The 21,040-nt window shown below is 37.8% G+C and overlaps 1 protein-coding gene across 2 annotated transcripts in view; it reads left to right on the top strand.

Annotated features, from left to right (window-relative positions):
- Positions 1-21,040, top strand: part of Ints6 (integrator complex subunit 6) — a 95,937-nt gene that overhangs the window by 18,390 nt on the left and 56,507 nt on the right. For both annotated transcript variants that reach the window (XM_090342196.1, XM_090342197.1), the window contains exon 4: positions 7,725-7,814. In XM_090342196.1, coding sequence (XP_090198322.1) covers positions 7,725-7,814 — 90 coding nt within the window. The remainder of the gene's footprint in view (positions 1-7,724; positions 7,815-21,040) is intronic.

Genomic DNA, 21,040 nt, shown 5'->3' with positions numbered 1-21,040 from the left:
GTTGTTGATATATTTTAGATATGAGGCCTTTGTCCGTTGTTTGGTTGGTGAAGATCTTCTCCCACTCTGTAGGCTTCCTGATTAGTTTACTAGCTATGTCCTTTGCCATACAAAAGCTCTGCAGTTTAATGCAGTCCCACTTATCCAGCCTTTCTCTGATTTGTTGTGATTCTTGGTCCTTATTAAGAAAGTTTCGACCTGTGCCAAGGAGGCCTAGTGTATCTCCTATTCCTTCCTGTAGAGTTTTCAGTGTGTCAGCTTTTACCTCCAGGTCTTTGATCCATTTGGAGTTAATTCTAGTGCAAGGTGACAAAGAAGGATCCAGCTTTAGTTTTCTGCAGGTGCTTAACCAGTTCTGCCAGCACAACTTGTTGAAGAGGCTGTCTTTCTTCCATTCTATTTTTTTGGCTCCCTTGTCAAAGATTAGGTGGCCATAGGTCTGTGGTTTAATATCTGGGTCCTCAGTTCTATTCCATTGGTCTTCAGGCCTGTTCCTGTGCCAGTACCAAGCTGTTTTGAGAATTATAGCTCTGTAATAGAGTCTAAAGTTTGGAATTGAAATTCCACCAGCGCTGTTCTTTCTGCTAAGAAGTGTTTTTGCTATACAGGGTCTTTTATTATTCCATATGAAATTTTGGATTGCCTCTTCTACTTCTTTAAAGAATGACATTGGGATGTTGATGGGTATTGCATTGAATTTGTAGATAGCTCTTGGCAAGATTGTCATTTTCACAATGTTGATTCTTCCAATCCAGGAGCATGGGAGGTTTTTCCATTTCCTTAGTTCTGCTTTAATTTCCTTTTTTAGGGTTTTAAAGTTTTCATCAAAAAGGTCCTTTACATTCTTAGTTAAGCTAATTCCTAGGTACTTTATTTTCTTTGAGGCTATTGTGAAAGGAGTTTCTTTCCTGATTATTGCCTTGTTCCTCTCACTGTTGGCATAAAGGAAGGCAGTTGATGTTTGAGGGTTGATTTTATAGCCTGCTACTCTTCCAAAGCTTTGAATCAGTTCAAGGAGCTTGGGAGTAGAGTATATAGGATTCTTTAAATACAGAATCATGTCATCTGCAAAGAGGGATAGTTTTATTTCCTCTTTCCCTACTTGGATCCCCTTTATGCTTGCTTCTTGCCTTATTGCACTGGCTAGGAATTCTAGTACTATGTTAAAGAGTAGTGGAGAGAGTGGGCATCCTTGTCTCGTTCCTGTTAATCAGTAATTTTTATAACTATTGTTTTTAGTTTTTTCGTCTGGCTACACACATGTAGGATTGAACTCGGTACCATGCTGCTTTCTGGCTTATATTAGGCCCTTTACTTCTTAAGCCACACCTTCAGTCCAGGTTTTTTGCTGGTTAATTGGAGATGGTATCTCTCAGACTTTTGTCCTGGCCGGCTTTGAATCTTTATCCTCTAGATTTTAGCCTCTTTAGTAGGATAATCTTACAAGTGAGCTACGGGTACCTGGTCTTTTGTTTGTTTGTTTTTATTAAAGAATTTATTAGTATTGATTTTTACATCATATTTCAAGTGACATGTTTAACAAGTGTTCAAGAAGGGAATCTATATACAATCACTGGCACTTAGTTTTTAGAACATAATCAAAATTAGGCTAAGGGTTTGTATATCATAGATACATATTAATTTGTGAAATAAAACATTATGTCTATAGAGTCCTAGGTTTTTATGTCTATATAGTTATGTTTATATTTCCAATATCATGTCCATCACATTGGGTATGCAGCTATTGAGTCCTCATTCTTGTACTGTTTTGATCTAATAGCCACATATGGGTACCATGCGCCTTTTGTTCCTTTGGTCTTGACTTGTCTCATTCAACATGATTCGCTGTAGATTCATCCACTTCCCTGCAAATGCCATTATTTTATCTTGTCTATTGGCTATATAGAATTCCATTATATATATGTATATATGTATATATATATATATATATGTACCACATATTCTGTATCCATTCATCTGCAATAGGGCATCTGGATTGTTTCCATCACCTGGCTATTGTGAGTAGTGCAGAGGTAAACATAGCTGAACAGGTGTCCTTATCATATCTTGGGTTATGATGTTCAGGGTGGATGCCCAGAAGTGGTATGGCAGGATCGTAGGGAAGGTCAATTTTCAGTTCTTTAAGAAACCTCCACACTGCTTTCCATAGTGGATGAACTAGTTTGCAATCCCACCAGCAGTGCAGTAGGGTTCCTTTTTCTCCACAACCCCGCCAGCATCTGTCATTGTCTGAGTTCCAAATCTTGGCCATTCTTGTTGGGGTAAGTTGGTATCTTAGGGTTGTTTTTATTTGCATTTCCTTTATGACCATAGATGATGAACATTTTCTCATACGCTTTTCTGACATTTTAACATCTTTTGATAAGTCTCTCTGTGGTTCCCTTGCCCATTTAGTGAATGGTTTGTTGGGTTTTGGGGGGGGGTGGTATCTGACCTTTTTTTTTTTTATTATTTTTTTAAATTGTTACTATAAAAGTACAGAAAGATTACAATTACATGAGTTAGGTAATGAGTACATACAATATCTTTCATACAGTATCTTCCCATGCCTTTCTCCCAGTATCTCCCATCTCTGCACACAAGTTGTATAGTTCAGTTTCATCAGTGTCCAGTGAGTTCCACTAGTCGGTGCCTGGCTTTCAGTGTAATTTTTAAGTATAAACTCTAAAAGATGGCAGACACTTAAGCATTTTGTGTGTGGCATTTTGTGTGTGTGCGTGCATGTACTGGGAGGGATGTTAAAATAGGAAAAGAAGGTAAATCATATTTTTCTGTTTTTGGTCTTTGACCTTTTTTTTACTTTTTCAGTATTTATCAAATATTTTGTCTTGCTCATATAGATATACTCTGAAAGTTTAATTTTTAAAACTTCTTTTAAGAGAAATACTGATTTTAATTAGAATAAGATAAATTCTAGGCATCCATCATCTTTTGACCTAAAAATTAGTTAAAAAAAAGATTTGTTAAAACAAGGCACAGTTTTTTTTTTTTTTTTCTTTTTGTCAGTCCTGGGCCTTGAACTCAGGGCCTGCACACTTTCCTTGGATACTTTTTGGTCAGTTGAGCCACAGCACCACTTCTGGCTTTTTCTATGTATGTGGTTCCAGGGAATCAAACCTAGATAGGCTATCACACTACCACTAGGACTTGTTCCCATCCTGAGGTGGTTTTTTTTTTTTTTTTTTTGCCAGTCCTGGGCTCAGGTACTGAGCTCTGTCCTTGGGATTTCTCAGGGCTAGAGCTTTTTTTTTTTTTTTTTTTGGAGTAAGCATTTTAATATGTTTTGTTTTATTGTGTTCCCCCTCCTCCCCCCCTTCCCCCCCCCCCCCCCCCCCCCCCCCGCTGTCATGGGGCTTGAACTGTGGACCTGGGTGCTGTCTGTGAGGCTCTTCATTTCAAGGCTACCACCCTACCCCCTGGGCTTTGGCATTGTCTCTGAGCTCTTCAGCTCAAAGCTACTACCCTAGCCCTAGCTTAGGTCCTGCTTTGTAAGGATTAATTGGAGATAAGGTTCTCAAGGCTTTGTAGTGGCTGGCTTTTTGAACCTTGATCCTCAAATCTCACCCTCCAGAGCAGCTAGGATTACAGGTGTGAGCTACTGTGCCTGGCTTGTTTTATTGCGTTTTGAGGGAAGATAATTTACATACAAAAATTGATGGGAAATCGCAGCAAAACAGGAAAACAATCACGGAGAGGAATAGTCCTGCTTCAGTTAATTTTTACTATAGTTACTGTAGTTAACTGGAGGTAGAGCTCAGTGCTTAAGTGTTTATCTAACATCACATGATACCTTTGTTTTCATTCTAGCAGTACATATAAGGGAGGAAAAAGAAAAGCCAAATCTGATCAAAACACACTTGTTAGGTAGATATGGTGCAAATGACCTTGGTATAGGTCTGTATTAAACATTTACTTGCTACCTCGAGGACTGGTTGATGCTACATTAAGGCTGAATTGGAATATCTGGCTTTGTAATTTGTCTAGTCGGCCACTTTTAGTTACATCATCTAATCTTGAAAACTCAACTTCCTCAGGTTTTTAAGTGCTAAATTAGTTACGTAGTGAGCATGTGCATGTGTGTACATGTAGGTACTGGGATTTAAGCTTACTCTGGCCACTATCACTGAAATTTTTTTGCTCAAGGTTAGCACTTAGTCACTTGAAACACAATTCTACTTTTCTCTTGTGGTTAATTGAAGGTAAGAGTTTTAGGGGCTAGCACCAATGAGTCAGGCCTGTAATTCTAGCTACTCAGGAGGCTGAGATCTGAGGATTGCTGTTCAAAGTTGGCATGTCATGAAAGTTAATGAAATTCTATCTCCAGTTAACTACCAGAAAACCAGAAGTGGTGCTATAGCTCAAAGTAATAGAGTACTAGGTTTGAGCTGAAGAGCTTAGGGCCAATATTTATGAGTTCAAGCCCCATGACTGACCAAAAAACAAAACAAAAAAGTCTTAAGGTGGCTTTGAATCACAGTCCTCAGATGCATAGCCTCCTGAGTAGTTAGGATTACAGATATGAGCCATTGAGCAAGTTAAGTATTTTTATTGAAATTAACAAGATTTGGGTGGTTAAAATAAATTTAAACACAGCCTATTGAGAGTATTATATTTTGTAAGATCATTTCAATTAGATATGTTGTCTAATAAAAAGTAGCTTGAATTTTATAATTAGCTTAAGTAGATTTAGTAAATAAGACTTTTTGCTAAGTTTTAACTTGATTAGACAAGATGGTCTTTAAAGGTGTATCCATGGGGGTATAGTTTCATGGGGGTATAGTTTCAGCACAAGTAGTTTCTAGAAGTACCTAGTACATTGTAAATACCACAAATAGTAGCTTTATTTTATTGTTTAGGGAATGTTGTCAAGAAAACAAAAAATACAAGTCACCAAAAGTGGCACCAAAAGTTTTGGGAGGCATAGGTAGGAGAATCTCACTTGGAACTCAGCCCCTGGAAAATTATTAGTGTGAGACTCAAATCTGAAAAACAGATACCCAGAGGATGGGACGTGGCTCAAATGTTAGAGACTGGCCTAATAAGATTGAGGCTTTGAGTTTAGTCTTCAGTATGCTTGTATAAGAATGAGCGTGTCAAGTTGTGCGTGGTGGCTTACACCTTGTAATCCTTACTACTCAGGAGGCTGAGATCTGAGGATCAAGCTTCAAAAGTCAGCCCGGGCACAAAAGGACCTGAGTGGGACTCTTACCTCCAGTTAATCTCTAGAAAACTAGAAAATGGAAAGTGGGGCTTGGCTCAAGGGTAGGGCGGTAGCCTTGAGCTGAAGAGCTCAGGGACAGTGCCTAGGCCAAGTTCAAGCCCCATGACCCACAAAAAAAAGGAAAAAAAAGAACGAGTGTGTCATACTTTTGGTCAGAGGATCTGACTTCATGTTAAAATATTGGTGATATGGAGGACTGACAAGTATTTTATCTATGGGATAAGATGGCTTTAAGAGCTTTGCTGATTTGTTTTTGAAAGGTGGCCAATTATATCATTTTAGAAACTGTAGATTACATGTATGAAATTCTTTGCATGTATAAAATTGTTTACATGTAGGTTACATGTATAAAATTCTTATTTTAAGGATAGTCTGTGATCATAAGCCAGTATATTCATAATAGCCTGATTTTTGTTAGACATGCAAAGCTTTTAGTCTTCTTTCCAGATCTGCTAAATCAGAAACTGTGTTTTACCAATATCTCCAAATGATTCCAGCACATGATGTATCCATTCTTACATAACATCCAGTAGAACTTCATTGAAGTTTTGCTGTTGTAACTAGGGGATACTCTTTTAATCCTTCCTGCTCTCTTTTGTTTTCTTCCTCCTTTGTTCCCATTGTTTGGTAGTACTGGAGTCTGAACTTTCTTAGTCAAGTACCTTGCTGCTTGAGCTGCATTTCTCGTCCCCTCCTTTCTTTTTGAGATGGGTTCTTAGTATATCATTCAGTATAACTTAGAACTCTTGAACTCAGTGGTCCTTGCATCTCCTCTTCCAAGTATCTGACTATAGCTGTAGACTATCATACCAGGTGGTATCTTCAATTTCTTTTTCTTTTTTTTTTTTTTTGCCAGTGCTGGGCCTTGAACTCAGGGCCTAAGCACTGTCCTTGGGCTTTCTCAAGGCTAGCTCTCTACCACTGGAGCCACAGCACCATTTCCAGCCTTTTTCAATATATGTGGTACCGAGGAATCGAACCTGGGTCTTCGTGCATACTAGGCCAGCACTCTTACCACTAGGCCAAACTCCACACCTGGTATCTTCAATTTCAAACATAAGCTTTACACTCATGAATTTTTACCCATTGGTCTTTATATTTTCCATCAGTTATATTGAGCATGCTTAATATTTCAAATGAGTAGCCATATGTGTGAAAAATACAAGCTTATGTTTGAGGTGCACAAAATTTGTCACCTAGAACTGATCATCCAAAGTAGGCTGGCTTGAAATTGGAATGGAGAATATTAGGCAGTATTTGACAGCTACATGCCATTTTGTTCCATTGACTGCTGCCATTGTTTTTCTACTCAGCATGTTCTCCAGGTATTATCTTTAGTTTTAGCAATAGTCTCAAAATGCTAAATTTTCTAATTTCAAGCCAATCTTTAGTATTACTTTTAGATTTTACACTTGTGCATGCACTAGTCATTTATATAGCCATTTTGATTATGGGCAGAGATTTTGATAATGTTCATTTACTGTCCTGTTTACCTCTTTAGCACATTTTTCAGAGGCTGAGCTTGATGGTATGCAGCTGTAGTTCTAGTTACTCAGGAGGAATTGAGAAGATTATAGTTCAAAGCCAGCCTTGGCTTTCCCTCCCTCCCTCCCTCCCTCCCTTCCGTCCTCCCCCCTTCTTTCCCTCCTCCCTTCCTCCCCTCCTCCCCTCCTCCCCTCCTCCCCTCCTCCCCTCCTCCCCTCCCCCCCTCTTTCTTTCCCAGTCCTGAAACCTCAACTCAGGGCTTGAGCACTGTCCTTGAGCTTTCTCAAGGCTAGAGCTCTACCATTTGAGCCACAGCACCACATCCAGCTTTTTCTATGTATGTGGTACTGAGGAATTGAACCTGGGTCTTCGTACATGCTAGGAAAGCACTCCACTAGGCCAAACTCCTGCCTCCTGAGCTTTTTTTGCTCAAGGCTGCCGCACTAACACTTGAACCACTGTGCCACATCTGCCTTTTTCTGTGTATGTGTTACTGCGGAATTGAACCTAGGGTGTCGTGGATGCTAGGCACTCTACCACCAAGCCACCTTCCTAGCTCCTTCCCCCATTTTTTTTTTCTTTTTTTTTTTAAGACTGACAAAATCTCACTTTGTAGCTAAGATTGCCTTCAACTCAATGTGTAACCCAGACTTGGGAACTCATAGCTTCCCTCAAACTTGAAAAGCTACTTCCTCAGCCTTTAGATTCATTGTGAGAAATTAAATACTTCCCTATAAAAGTTTCCTATAGAAGTTAAAACAAAAATATAGAGGAGAAACATTTGTCTTTTTCTAGCAAATCTCTCTTTTTTAGGGTTAACCGCTGCTGATGTCCTTCTAAATCTTTTTGTGTGAACAAATAGATATGTGTTGTATGCCATGTTTATTAACACAAAAGAGATTGTATACATTTGGGAGATTATATGCTAATTCTTTTCTAAGATTTGACTTCAAAAAATTAGGTCAGAGTCTAAACCATAATTTGTTTTTGACTTTAGGGAAGAAACCCGTTTTTCCTGGAGCCAGCAATAATTATTACAATTACTGATGGGAGCAAGTTGACTACTACCAGTGGAGTCCAGGATGAGGTAAGTTATGCCTTAAATGAGTTATTCAAAGATAGTTGAAAATCTTATTTGTATATTTGTCTAGAGTATTGTATATTTTATAATATATCTGTCTTTGATTATGCAGTTTAGAATAATTTGTCTCATTTTTCCTCATATACCTTTATAGCAATAATCATCATATTTCTTGGATAGCAATCCTCCCTCCAACTGTATATATTCACATACTCACACAAATATACATATCTACTCACATATATGTATAAATATATATGTGTGTGTGTGCATATGTAAATATGAGTATGGAAGGAGAAAGTTTACATAGTAAATATTTAAGTGAATTCTCTTCAGGTTTCATAAAAGAAAAGTCTGATAATTTCTTCATATTTCACTGAATAGCTACATACTGGCAAAATTCTTGAGAAAAATAAATTTTAAAGGAAAGGTTTATTTTTGCCTTATAAAATCAGAGATTTCAGTCCTTAGTTTTGTGGTGAGGCAGCATATTCAGAGTGGGACCCTATTGAGGAAGAAGTTGCTTAACCTCATTACAGCCAGGAAGTAGAGAAAAGGAGGAAAATGAAGAGATATGAAAAGTCCCATAATCCAATGTCCCCTTTGAGGTCACCACCCTAGTGACCTGGATTTCTCCAGAGAGGTTCCATTTAAAAGTTCAATCCTGGGCTGGGAGTTTGGCCTAGAGGCAGAGTGCTTGCCCAGCATGCACGAAGACCCAGAAGACCCAGGTTCGATTCCTCGGTACCACATATATAGAAAAAGCTGGAAGTGCTGCTGTGGCTCAAGTGGTAGAGCTCTAGCCTTGAGAAAGTCCAAGGACAGTGCTCAGGCCCCAAGCTTAAATACAGGACTGGCAAAAAAAAAAAGTTCAACCCTTTTTCAAATGACGCCACAGTCCAAAAACAAAACAGTGCATGGGCCCTTAGGGAGGACATTTTGGACCAAAACTGTATAAATTGTATGTTTTTCACTGTGGAGACCCTTTGGCCAAGAAGATACTAAGGAAGAACAAAAGATTTTTGGATATTCTCTTAATTCATGTACAGAGTGATTGAGAGCTAGCATCAACAGTTATCTGTCAACAAGTATTATGCACATGTGTGTATAGTGTAACAGGATCAATAGAATAGATTAAAAACCTGCAAGGCGGGGAGCGTGGACTACTGGTAGTGTGATCACCTAGCATGCATGAAGCCCTGGATTCGATTCCTCAGAATCATATACACAGGAAAAGCCATAGTGGCACTGTGGCTCAAGTGGCAGAGTTCTAGCCTTGAGCCAAAAGTGTCCAAGGATAGTGACCACACCCTGCCCCAGTAATGGCAACAAAACAAAACAAAAAAACAAAAAACCACTCCAAAAAACCCCTGCAATTATCTTAAGGTATTTTTATTGTAGTATTTGAAATGTTGAACTATATATGTATATCTATATCTACATGCGTGTTTGTATGTGTATGTATATTTATATACATGTTAGGTTTATGAATATGGTGTAGAAAAGATGATTTTTTTCTTCTTTATACTACTATTATTACTTTAGAATTTTACTCTTTTCTGGTGCTAGTCATGGGACTTGATCTCAGGGCCTAGGTGCTAGTCCTTGAGGGTTTACTTTTTTGCCTAAGGCTGTCATTCTACCATTTGAGCCACAGTTGCACTTCTGGCTTTTTAGTGGTTAATTGGTGATAAGAAATCTCAAGGACTTTAGTGTTGGACCTGGCTTCAAACTGCTGCGTTTACATCATAGCCTGCTGAGTAGCTAGGATTATAGACATGAAACTCTAGTGCTTGGCTAGACTGTTAGTGTTATTTCCCATGATGTCCATAAGATTTGATGAAATGAGAAAAGTGTTTTTTAAGTTTAGTAACTTTTAGGATTTTCATTTATGTGACATCATGGAATGTAAATTTCATTTAGTAATGTAATGTCTATATTGTTCAAATACTTTATGACAGTAACCTAACTTCCTTAAACCCCCACTTTATCAATGAAATCCAATAAACATGATAATTCTTTTTTTTTTTTTTTTTTTGGCCAGTCCTGGGCCTTGAACTTAGGGCCTGGGCACTGTCCTTGGGCTTTCTCAAGGCTAGAGCTCTACCATTTGAGCCTCAGCACCATTTCTGGCTTTTTTCTATGTATGTGGTACCGAGGAATCAAACCCAGGTCTTCATACAAGCTAGGTAAGCACTCTACCATTAGGCTAAACTCCCGGCCCCAATAACCACGATAATTCTTGCCTTCATAGGGTTATTGGAAGTTTAAAATGAAGTAATGTAGGTAAAAGAACTGTCTCTAAAAAGAAGTATACAATATTGTTCTGTATACTTAAAATTGCTTGATTTGGGAAGAGAATTATTTTGGTTAAGCAGTAGTTGTTAAAGACAAAGTGTGTAATTCATGAACATAGAGCTAAGAAATTTAGGTACAGTGTAATCTATGATTAATTTATAGCTTGTATCTAGTTACATGCTAGATAGATAGATGAAGTTAATGGATTTTAGGACTTTTCTAAACTGAGTTAATATTTGTAATCAATTACAGTCTTACCAGTATCAGTAGATATACATTAAATATATCCTTAAATACAAACTATAGAAAGGTCAGTTAGCAGCTGGGCACTGGTGGCTCATGCATATAGTCCTAGCTACTCAGGAGACCAAGGGCTAAGAATCACTATCTGAAGCTAGCCCAGCTAGAAATGTCTGCGAAACTCTGACCTGCAGTTAGCCACCAGAAAACCAGAAGTGGAACTATGGTTCAAAGTGGTAAAGCACTAGCCTTAAGCAGAAAAGCTCAGGACAGTGTCCAGGCCCTGAGTTCAAGCCTCATGACTGACCATTCAAAAAAGAAAAAAAAGAAGAAAAAAAAGTCACTTAGCTTTAAATCTGAAAATCTCAACTTAAGTTTTCCTTATTAATAGAACTCATATTAGTTGAAATATTACTTGTTTTCTATTGTAAAGTATCCTTACATCTAAGGTTGTCCATTCAAGGTACTATTGCTTTTGAAAATGCCTTTGGAAGTACAGTATATTTTGTTCCTAAATATATGAAATTTGTTTTGTGGGATCTCTAACTCCAAATTCTTAAATATACATGTATATTCTAATTGTTGACCTATCATTTTGGGGGGAGGATATTGGAGAAATGTTTTTAAGTAAGGTTGGGAAGATTTTTCTGTAGGCAGAGAGACCCTTTTAGTTTTTTTTTTAATCTATAATTTTTTTTTTTTTTTTGCCAGTCCTAGGGCTGAGCACTCTCCTTGGGTTTTTTCCTCAAGGTCAAACACTCAACCACTTGAGCCACAACACCACTGCCAGCTTTACGTATGTGGTACCTAGGAATTGAACCTGGGTCTTCATGCATGCTAGGCAAGCACTCTACCAGTAGGCCAAACTCCTGGTCCTTTAGTCTACAATATTTTAGTATAGTACTGAGAACAGAGTTTACATTTTAAACATTTACTATATGCAGATAATTTTGTATTGAATCTGGTAGTCAAGTTGTTGTTGGTCTGGGCCTGGGCTCTATCCCTGAGCTCACAGATCAAGGCTACTGCTCTGCTACATGGAGCCAGAGTGCCACTTCCTGTTTTCTGGTGGTTAATTGGAGACAGGAGTCTCATGGACTTTCAAGCCCGGGCTGGTTTTGAACTGTGATCCTCAGATCTCAGCCTCAAGAGTAGCTAGGCTTGTAGGCATGAGCCTTCACATCCAGCTTTTTGATGTTTTTTATCTAAGGCAGAAGGTTCACCTGTTTAAAGGCAAAAGTTGTTTTTTGGAATATAGGTCTGTGAGCTATTTTAATGTTCAGGTTCAAGAATGCATTTGATATCTTTATTTTTGGTTCTCTCTTTTTTTTTCTTTCTTGTACTGAGGATTAGTTTAAGAGCTTGTTAAGCTTTAGGTTTACCATTGATTCCCCTCGACTGTGTTTTGTTTTTGTCTTGTTGGAGGCAGACAGAAAATGTACCTAGATGTGAGAAATAATCCTGAACAGTTAAATTATATTAATTTTTGAAGGAGCTCGAAGTAGAATTCAGAGAAATGCATGAACATGCTTAGTGTATTGTCCTATATTTTATAGTTGCTACTAGGGAATAACCAACAATTTTTCCCTTAAATTCCTAGTTCTTTCAAAATTTTCTAACCTTTGCCTTTGACAGAACTTGCTTATGTTTTTTGAGTGTGTGACAGTAATTTCTATTTTAGTGATGTGTGTATTTAACTTTTGACTCACCAGTGGCTAACAGCTAATTTAACCTATTACTATTTATGGACTTATTGGTTCATAAATAAACTTAGTTTATACTATTAACTTGAGAGTTTTGTCATCTTCTTTGGTATATAGTTTATCTTTCTCTTTGAGTGTCTCTCTTTTAGTAGTTAGGTGACCCTGGTGCTTTAAGATCATCCTCATTATTGTTACTGTATCTGACTTTGTTACCTGGTATATTGTATATACATTTGTTTATTTGAAATAGGAAAGGGAAGGGGGGAAAACAAGATGATTGGAAGGGGTTGAAGGGAGGGGAAAGGGAACAAAACGTGAGACGGGGTATCAATGTGTGCATCTACTGCATTACAAATGCAACTATAAGCCCTCTATACATTATCCTGGCTAAAAAAAAAAAGAAAAAAGGACCATCCTCATAGTATATCTGCTTTGTTTTTATTTTACATATGGGAAACTTGAGATCCAGGGAAGTAAAGTGATTGGCTTGGTTGTATCATTTGTTCTTGCCAAAATATAGATTCACATTTATATGTTCAAAGATATCCCAGCTGTCCATGCAAGTGTTTTTTTTTCCTTGATATACCTGCTGGGTCTTTGATCCTGTTAATTGGACATTATTAACTGTACTTTATCTGAGTTCCTCTTTTTCTACTTTACCTTTCTGTGCAATTATGACATAGATACTCTGTTGTTAATTTCATGATTGAGCATTCTGATTAGAGCCATTTTAGGCAATGAGGTTAACAAAGATGAACAAGATGGATTTCTGATTTGGAAGGTCAAAGTCTTATGGGGAGATGGATTAATAAACAGTTTCATGAGTGACAATATATTGAGGACATAAAAGCATAAAGAGGTGGGTTCACTTTATACATAGGTAGGTGAATGTCACCTGTCTTGTGCATAGGTCAAATACCCTATAGTGTGAAGTTTTATAACTTTGTTTCTATTTGAGTAAAATATGCTACAGATAATGACAAAAAGATCTGATAGATAATAATGACTTGTTTGTGAAATTTATAATCCCAGTGTAAAATCATTTTAAATTAGAAAGTAATTAATGAAAACACCTGATGAGTCATGATTTCACGTGGCTAAGTCGGGTTTTTTTTATTTTTTTTTTTTTTTGCCAGTCTTGGGGCTTGAACTTGGGGCCTAGGCATTGTACTTGGACACTTTTGCCAAAGGCTAGTTAGTGCTCTGCCACTTAGCCACAGCGCTACTTCTGATTTTTTCTGATTATGTGGTACCAAGGAATTGAACCCAGGGCTTCGTGCATGCTAGGTGAGCACTCAGCTACAAGGCTATATTCCTGGGCCCACGTGGCTGAGTTTGTATAGTCCATAAAAATCTAATTTTTTTTACTTGTCAAAAGAATAATAGGCATAGTACATTTCTTATATCTTATCACTTAGCAATGTGTTATGAGTTAAGAAAGACAATCTCAGCTGTATATTCAAATGACTAGACATTGAGGTCTTATACTTTTATTTTTAAAATTTGATAGAAAAGTTTGTTAGTTTTTGAGATGGATTGTTATTAATGATTTTTCTGGATCATTATAGATAGTGTAAGTGTCTTTTACTTTAATTAGCAATGCACTATAATTATGGCTTAGATTTACCTCATAATGATTAAAGGTAGTCTGGAATAATTGGAATTTTTTTTTCCAGTTGTGGGGCTTGAACTCAGGGCCTGAGCAATGTCCTTGGACTTTCTGAAGGCTAGAGTTCTACCACTTGAGCCTCAGCACCATTTCTGGCTCTTTTCTGCTTCTACGTATATGGTAGCGAGGAATCAAACCTGGGTCATTGTGCATGCTATGCAAGCACCCTACCACTAGGCCAAACTCCTGGTCCCATTAATATTTTTTTTTTTTTTTTTTGCCAGTCCTGGGCTTGAGCTCAGGGCCTGAGCACTGTCCTTGGACTTTCTCAAGGCTAGAGCTCTACCACTTGAGCCTCAGCACCACTTCCGGCTTTTTTCTATGTATGTGGTACCGAGGAATCGAACCCGGGTCTTCATGCATGCTAGGCAAGCACTTTAACCACTAGGCCAAACTCCCGGTCCCCATTAATATTTTTGATTCACTAAAATTGCTAAAAATAAAATGTGCCAAAGACTGTCAAGTGGTTTAATTTCATAAGTAAAGACTTTAAAATACATATTATAATGTGGTTGTTTTGCTCTGTGGAATTTAAGTGAATGTTGTCTTTTATAAAAATGTATTAGGAATCTTAAAGAATGCCCAGTAGTTTGACACTTCCATATACCTTGTCTTAAGTTTTTGTTTATCCTGTGGTATTACTGAAGAGTTAGAAATAATCTCAATACTAGCATTTTTCGAGTTTGTGGTGAGAATATTCTGAATTTAGATGTTACTGTATATATTGGTCTCTTAATTCATATTTTTAAGAATATTAAGAATTTATGATATGCCAATCATTTCCGTTTTCTTCTTTTATCCATGTTTATGGCCCTGTTTTTCCAACCCCTACCTACATTTTTCTGCTGTTGTTTTAGTAGAAAGCTGTATGTCTGATTTAATACAGTACCTTTTCAGGAATTCACACATTCAGTAATGTTTTTATTAAATGTACCCTTTTTCAAGGTCATGTGGTAAGAATAAAGGAATGCTTTTGGACTACAACAGTAGAGTAAGAAGTGCTGATTGATGATTCTAATGAAACTGCTTGGCAGTAGTAACCAATCTATTATCTAGAATTATGTGGTTGCATACATCAAAATAGATTTTATTCAGAGGGTACTCCTATTTATTAGCCTTTCATAACCAATAAGCAGTAAAGAGTTTATGCTTGTTTTATTTAGAAACATTTCTATTACTGGTTGTGGCTCTTTCCTATATAAATTACTGTGATATTTACAAATGGCTGCATCAAAAACACTTAGTATGCCTAAAAATGTATATTAGCCCTAATTCTGGTTCTTTTGTTCTGGGCTGGAACCAAGGAATGTTTTGTAAAATGTCTCAGTTGATTCTTGTGTACAATCAAAATTTGAAAACCTTAAGTTTTAGAATACAAAATATGTACAAAAAAATACTAACAGTGGATAACTTTGATAAAACCATATAAAAATGTTTCTGACTTGCAAGGCCAACATACTATTTATTTTGTTGGTGTCTTGAACTCTGGGCGTTGGTGCTATTCTTGAACTCTTCAGCTCAACATTAGTGCTTTATCACTTGAGTTACAGCACTATTTCCCATACAATATATTTTAAGATAAAAATAATCCAAGACCATTTGCATTAAGAAACTTGGGAATAGGGGCTGGAAGTTTGGCCTAGTGGCAGGGTGCTTGCCCAGCATGTAAGAAAACCTGGGTTAGATTCCTCAATACCACATACATAGAAAAAAAAGCCAGAAGTGTGGTGTTGTGGCTCAAGTGGCAGAGCACTAACCTTGAGGAGAAAGCCCAAGGACAGTGCACAGGCCTTGGGTTCAAGTCCCAGGACTGGCAAAAACAAAACCAAAAACCTTGGGAATAGGTTCCCAGGATCATGTAATTTGCTTTCTGTGAATATTTTTAATGGGATATATATATATATATATACACATATATATATATATATACACATAGGATATATATGTGTATATATATATTTTGTGGGTCATGGGACTTGAACTTGGCCTGGGTGCTATCCCTGCTTATGTACTGTATTGAGGACTTAGAACTTGAGTATGAGATAGGATAGAGGAAACCTGATGTGGCTCATGCCTGTAATCCTAGCTACTTGGGAAGTTGAGATCTGAGGATCAAGGTTCAAGACAAAAAGGTCCAAGAGACTCTTGTCTCCAGTTAATCACCAGAAAACCAGAAGTGGCGCTGTGGCTCAAGGAGTAGGGCCTTGTGCTAAAGAGCTCAAAGACAATACCCAGGCCCAGAGTTCAAGGCCCATGACCTACCAAAAAAAAAAAAAAAAAAGCAAAAATGCGAGTCACTGGTGGCTCACACCTGTAATCCTGTATTCTTAGCCACTCAGGAGAGGGGAGGCTGAGATCCAAGGATCTCGGCTTAAAGCCAGCCTGGGCATCAAAGTCTGTGAGACTTATTTCCAATTAACCACCAGAAAAAAGACCTGCTATGAAGAGAGGATTAATTGATTTTTTTTTTCTGGCATGTATTTGTTATCTCTGGTTTGTGTTTTGCTTTTGTACAGTCTTGAACTAAAGGCCTAAGCACTGTCCCTGAGGTGGGGTTTGTGCGTGTTCGTGTGTGCGCGCACGTGCGCGCGCTCTCTACCACATGAGCCATCGCTCTACATCCAGCTTTTTGTTGGTTAATTGGCTAGAAGAGTCTCAAATTCTCACAGACTTTCTTCCCTTGGCAGGCTTTGAACTGAAATTTATTTCAGCCTCTTGAGTAGCTAGGATTATAGACATGAGTCACTGGCACCAAGCTGGATTTTTTGGTGGTATTCAGGTTTGAACTATTGGCCTTTTATGTTCACTTGAGGTAGGGGGCATAATACCTCTGAGCCATGTTTTCTGTCCTGCTTTTTACTGGTTATTTCTAGAATAAGGTGTTCCTTTGTGTGCCTGTGTCACAATCTGTTTCCTTGGGCTCCCTTTTTTGGGGATGGGGGGCATGGGGCTTGAACTTGGCCTGGGTGCTGTCCCTGAGCTCTTCAGCTCAAGGCTATCATCCTAGTCCAGGGCCTGAGTGTTGTCCCTGAGCGCTTTAGCTCAAGGCTACTGCCCTACCCTAGCACTACAGCCCCACTTCCCTTGAGGTTAATTGGAGATAAGAATCTCAGGTCCTTTTGTGCCCTGGCTGGCTTTGAACCTTGATCCTCAGATCCTAGCCTCCTAAGTAGTTAGGATTACAGGTGTGAGCCATGCACTTGACTGGCTCCCTTTTATAACTCTAATCACAGGTACCACTTCCATGAAGATGGAAGTTTTGTAGATTTTTTCTGTCTAGGTTGGCCTGGCCCTGAGATCCTTCCAGTCTCAACTTCCCCCTGTAGCTTAGTTTGACAGACAGGGGCCACTGTGTCTAGCTGTGAGCGAAGAAAGTATTCTTGTGCAATTTTTTTACCTGGATTGGCTTTGATCCATAATCTTACCATTCTTGCCCACAAGGGCTAGGATGTTAGTAGGTGCCTAGTGAACAATTTTTACCCAATGAATTAATATTCTGCTATCTTCATTAAGGTACCATTTTTATTAGGATGTGTCTGTAACTATTTGACATTACATATTAAAAAAATATTTATTCTAGGGCTGGGAGTTTGGCCTAGTAGTAGAGTGCTTGACTCGCATGCATGAAGACTCGGGTTTGATTCCTCGGTACTGCATATATAGAAAAAAGCCAGAAGTAGTGCTGAGGCTCAAGTGGTAGAGCTCTAGCCTTGAGAAAGTCCAAGGACAGTGCTTAGGCCCTAAGCTCAAGCCCATGACTGGCCAAAAAAAAAGTATCCCTAACTCGGGGCCGGGAGTTTGGCCTAGTAGTAGAGTGCTTGCCTAGCATGCACGAAGACCCGGGTTCGATTCCTCGGTATCCCACATACATAGCAAAAAGCTGGAAGTGGTGCTGAGGCTCAAGTGGTAGAGTGCTAGCCTTGAGAAAGTCCAAGGACAGTGCTCAAACCCTGAGCTCAAGCCCAGGACTGGCAAAAAAAAAAAAAAAAAAAAAAGTATCCCTAACTCTTATGAGAGCAATTTACAGAGCATTGTGATAATCTTAATTGTATTAAAGAGCTACTTTCCCCTTAATTCTTCAGATTTTGGATTTTTAAAATATGTTTTAGATTCATTTAGCAAAATTTTCCCCTGAGTTGTATAGCAACTGTGTAAAAGAATAGTGCTCTCTCTCTCTTTCTCTTCTCTCTTGTCTCTCATGTAGGTACTAGGGACACAAAAGATGGATTAAAGTCATACTGTCAGAGGCTGGGAATTTGGCCTAGTGGGAGAGTGCATAGCATGTACGAAGCCCTGGATTCGATTCCTCGGTACCATGTTCATGGGTAGGGAGAACCAATATAGTGAAAATGGCCATACTGCCAAAATGGACATACAAATTCAATGCAATCCCCATCAAAATCCCAAAGACATTCTTTACTGAAATAGAAAGTGTAATCCAAAGGTTTATATGGAACAAGAAAAGACCTAGAATAGGCAAAACAATTCTAGGCAAAAAAAGCAATGCAGGTGGTATTACAATACCAGACTTCAGAAAATCATTACCTTTAGGGTAAAAATGTCTAAAAAGAGTTTTAGAACTGTTACTTTAACGTTTTTTCTTTGAGATTATGTTAAAGACTTTTCTTTCAGATGGTGTGGTTAGTCTAGGCTGGCCTTGAACTTTGGGTATTGTCTTATCCTCTCAAGTGCAGGAATTATAAGTTAGTGATACCATTCCTGGTTCTCAAGGGCTTTCTTGTCTTTTAACACTTATTTTAGGAGAGAATTTTGTGTTTAAAAGCAGACAGGTGCTGAATAAGTCTAAATCATCCCATTAATCTATCAGCTTAATTTAATGTTTTTAAAGAACATAATGATAAAGACATTTAAAATTAGTTATTTTAGCCTCAGAATGTGGATGAAAGTGGTAGAATGTCTGCCTAGTCAGTATGAGGCACTGTGTTTAAACTGCAGACTACTAGAAACTAAACCAGAGAAGAGAAGTTGCTGATTTCAGAGCATTAACATTGACATTTAGCAAAATGCTAGAACAAATGCTGGTGTGTGTGTGTGTGTGTGTGTGAGTTTTACATTCTTGTTAGTGTTCTGATTTTTTTTGTTTTGGTTGGTTGTGGGGCTTGAACTTAGGGTCTTAGTGCTGTACCTGAGCCTGTTTGTGTTCAAGGCTAGTGCTCTACTGCTTGAGCCACAACACTACTTCCTGATACTTTGTTTAACTCAGTATATTTGGATGTTTTATGCCTCTTAGTTAAGTTATAATTTGAGAGAATCAAAGTGTTAAGGATTTGGTATTCTGATGGGGACACACATGCATGTAAGCATTAGGCTAATATTCATAAACACTTTTAGAAGTAATTATTTAGCTTTATTTGCACAGTTACATTATTTAATTTCCACCTTCAGTTTTCTATTCATATATAAGAATACAGTAGATTTTAAGTTTTTCAGATTTGTGTTTTGAGAGTAAACTTTACTACTTAACACGACTGAAACTATTTTGAGACTGGTCTTTATATATCAAAGCAAGGCTACCTTTTGATCTAGACAAGGCTGTTTTGCTGTATTTTTCCCCACGCTCTGTCTTTCAGATTGAATTACTGATCTTTCCCCCTTTGTTTTGTTTGTTGTGGTTTTGATGTTTTTTTTCCTTTCAGCTAAAGGAGCAGCCCTGTGGCTTTCAAGAAGTGCCAAAGTGCACTGACTGTCATGATGACTGGTGCCTCAGGGAGGGTCGTGATTCCTGGATACAGGATCGACCTGATCCTGGATGTCACTTCAAGCAGTCAGATCGTGGGGAAAAGCCTTGTCTAATGGCTAGCCTTCCTCAAAAGTCTGTTGCTAGTCATCTCGGAGGGCCTCAGAAAAAACCTTAAAGGTGAGCAGTGTAGAGTGTAGTTCTCTCTGGGGACTGTGACTATTTGTTGGAGAATCTAATTAAATGTAGAATGACAACCTGATAAATCCAGGTTTGTTGGGTAAATTAACTTTAAGCTTATAAACTTGTTGATAATCAGACCCCAGCTTTTGAGTTTGTAAGCTTAAGATCTACTATTCTCAGAGGAATTTAATATTTCCTGGCTTTTTCAGAACCTTAGGTTAGTATTCTCTTAAACAGATGAAGCCTTCACCTAATATTATAGTTAAGGAACATTTTGTTACAAAAATATATTAATTGTTAGCTACATACAATTTGATTTTTTAAAAAGATTACCTAATAAAGAGTTCTCTTAGTTTATATATTTACATTTGACTTGTCACAATAAACCTTAAAAATTAAGTTTTTAAAAATATATTAAAATAGTGGCTGCTGGGCATAGTGGTACACTCTGTAATCCTAATACTTCATTGTCCCTGAGCTCTTTAGCTCAAGGCTACCGCCGTACCCTTGAGCCACAGCTCCACTTCTGGTTTCCTGGTGGTTAATTGGAGATAAGAGTCTCATGGACTTTGGTATCAAGTACTGGACTTTAGTGCCAAGTCCGGAGTTAGATTTGAACGGTGATCCTCAGATCTCAGCTTCCTGAGTAGCTAGGATTACAGGCATGAACTACTGCGCCCAGCTTTAGAGTGCATTTTTATGTGTCTCATACTTTATTTATTACATTCAAATTGGAGAATACTAGTATTTCCTGCTTCATTTAATAACATGTTATTAGCACCATAAAAAGATTCTTGATGCCGGGAGTTTGGCCTAGTGGTAGAATGCTTGCTTATCATGCATGAAGACCCAGGTTTGATTCCTTGGTACCACATTCATAGAAGAAGCCAGAAATGGTAATGTGTCTCAAGTTGCAGAGTGCTAGTTAAGGACAGTGCTCAGGCCCCGTGACTGGATGACTGGCCAAAAAAAAAAATTATTGAGATGTTTTGAGCAATTTAGTTTGGAAAAGTTTATTCTGTCACTTCTGTGATTTGAAGCATTTGCAGATCTCAGATACTATTTAAAAACCTTAATTATAAATTTAATTGGACCCAACTTGTTTTAAGATCTAGTTTTTGTTTAAAAATTTAGTTTCTTTTATTAGGAAAAAAATAATATGGGGCACATATCATCACCCATGTATATACATTTTTAAATGTATATTAGCGATAGAACACTGGAGTCAGCAAGGCCTGGTTCAGTCCCTAGTACTGAAAAAAGAAATGAAAAAATAGGTGTGAGTATGTGTGTGTATGTGCATGTGTGCATGTATGAATGTTTATATACATGTGTAACTCATGGAAGGGAAGGTGACAGTATGTCAGCTTTTTTTTTTATTGTAATCTTTATGTAGGTATACAAAGTGATTTATATTAATATATACAGTGTAGTACTTTGA

Source organism: Megascapheus bottae, chromosome 11, assembly GCF_031878675.1.
Source record: "Megascapheus bottae isolate mThoBot1 chromosome 11, mThoBot2.hap1, whole genome shotgun sequence".
Taxonomy (NCBI): Eukaryota; Metazoa; Chordata; class Mammalia; order Rodentia; family Geomyidae; genus Megascapheus; species Megascapheus bottae.
This window is presented reverse-complemented; position numbering and strand designations above follow the sequence as displayed.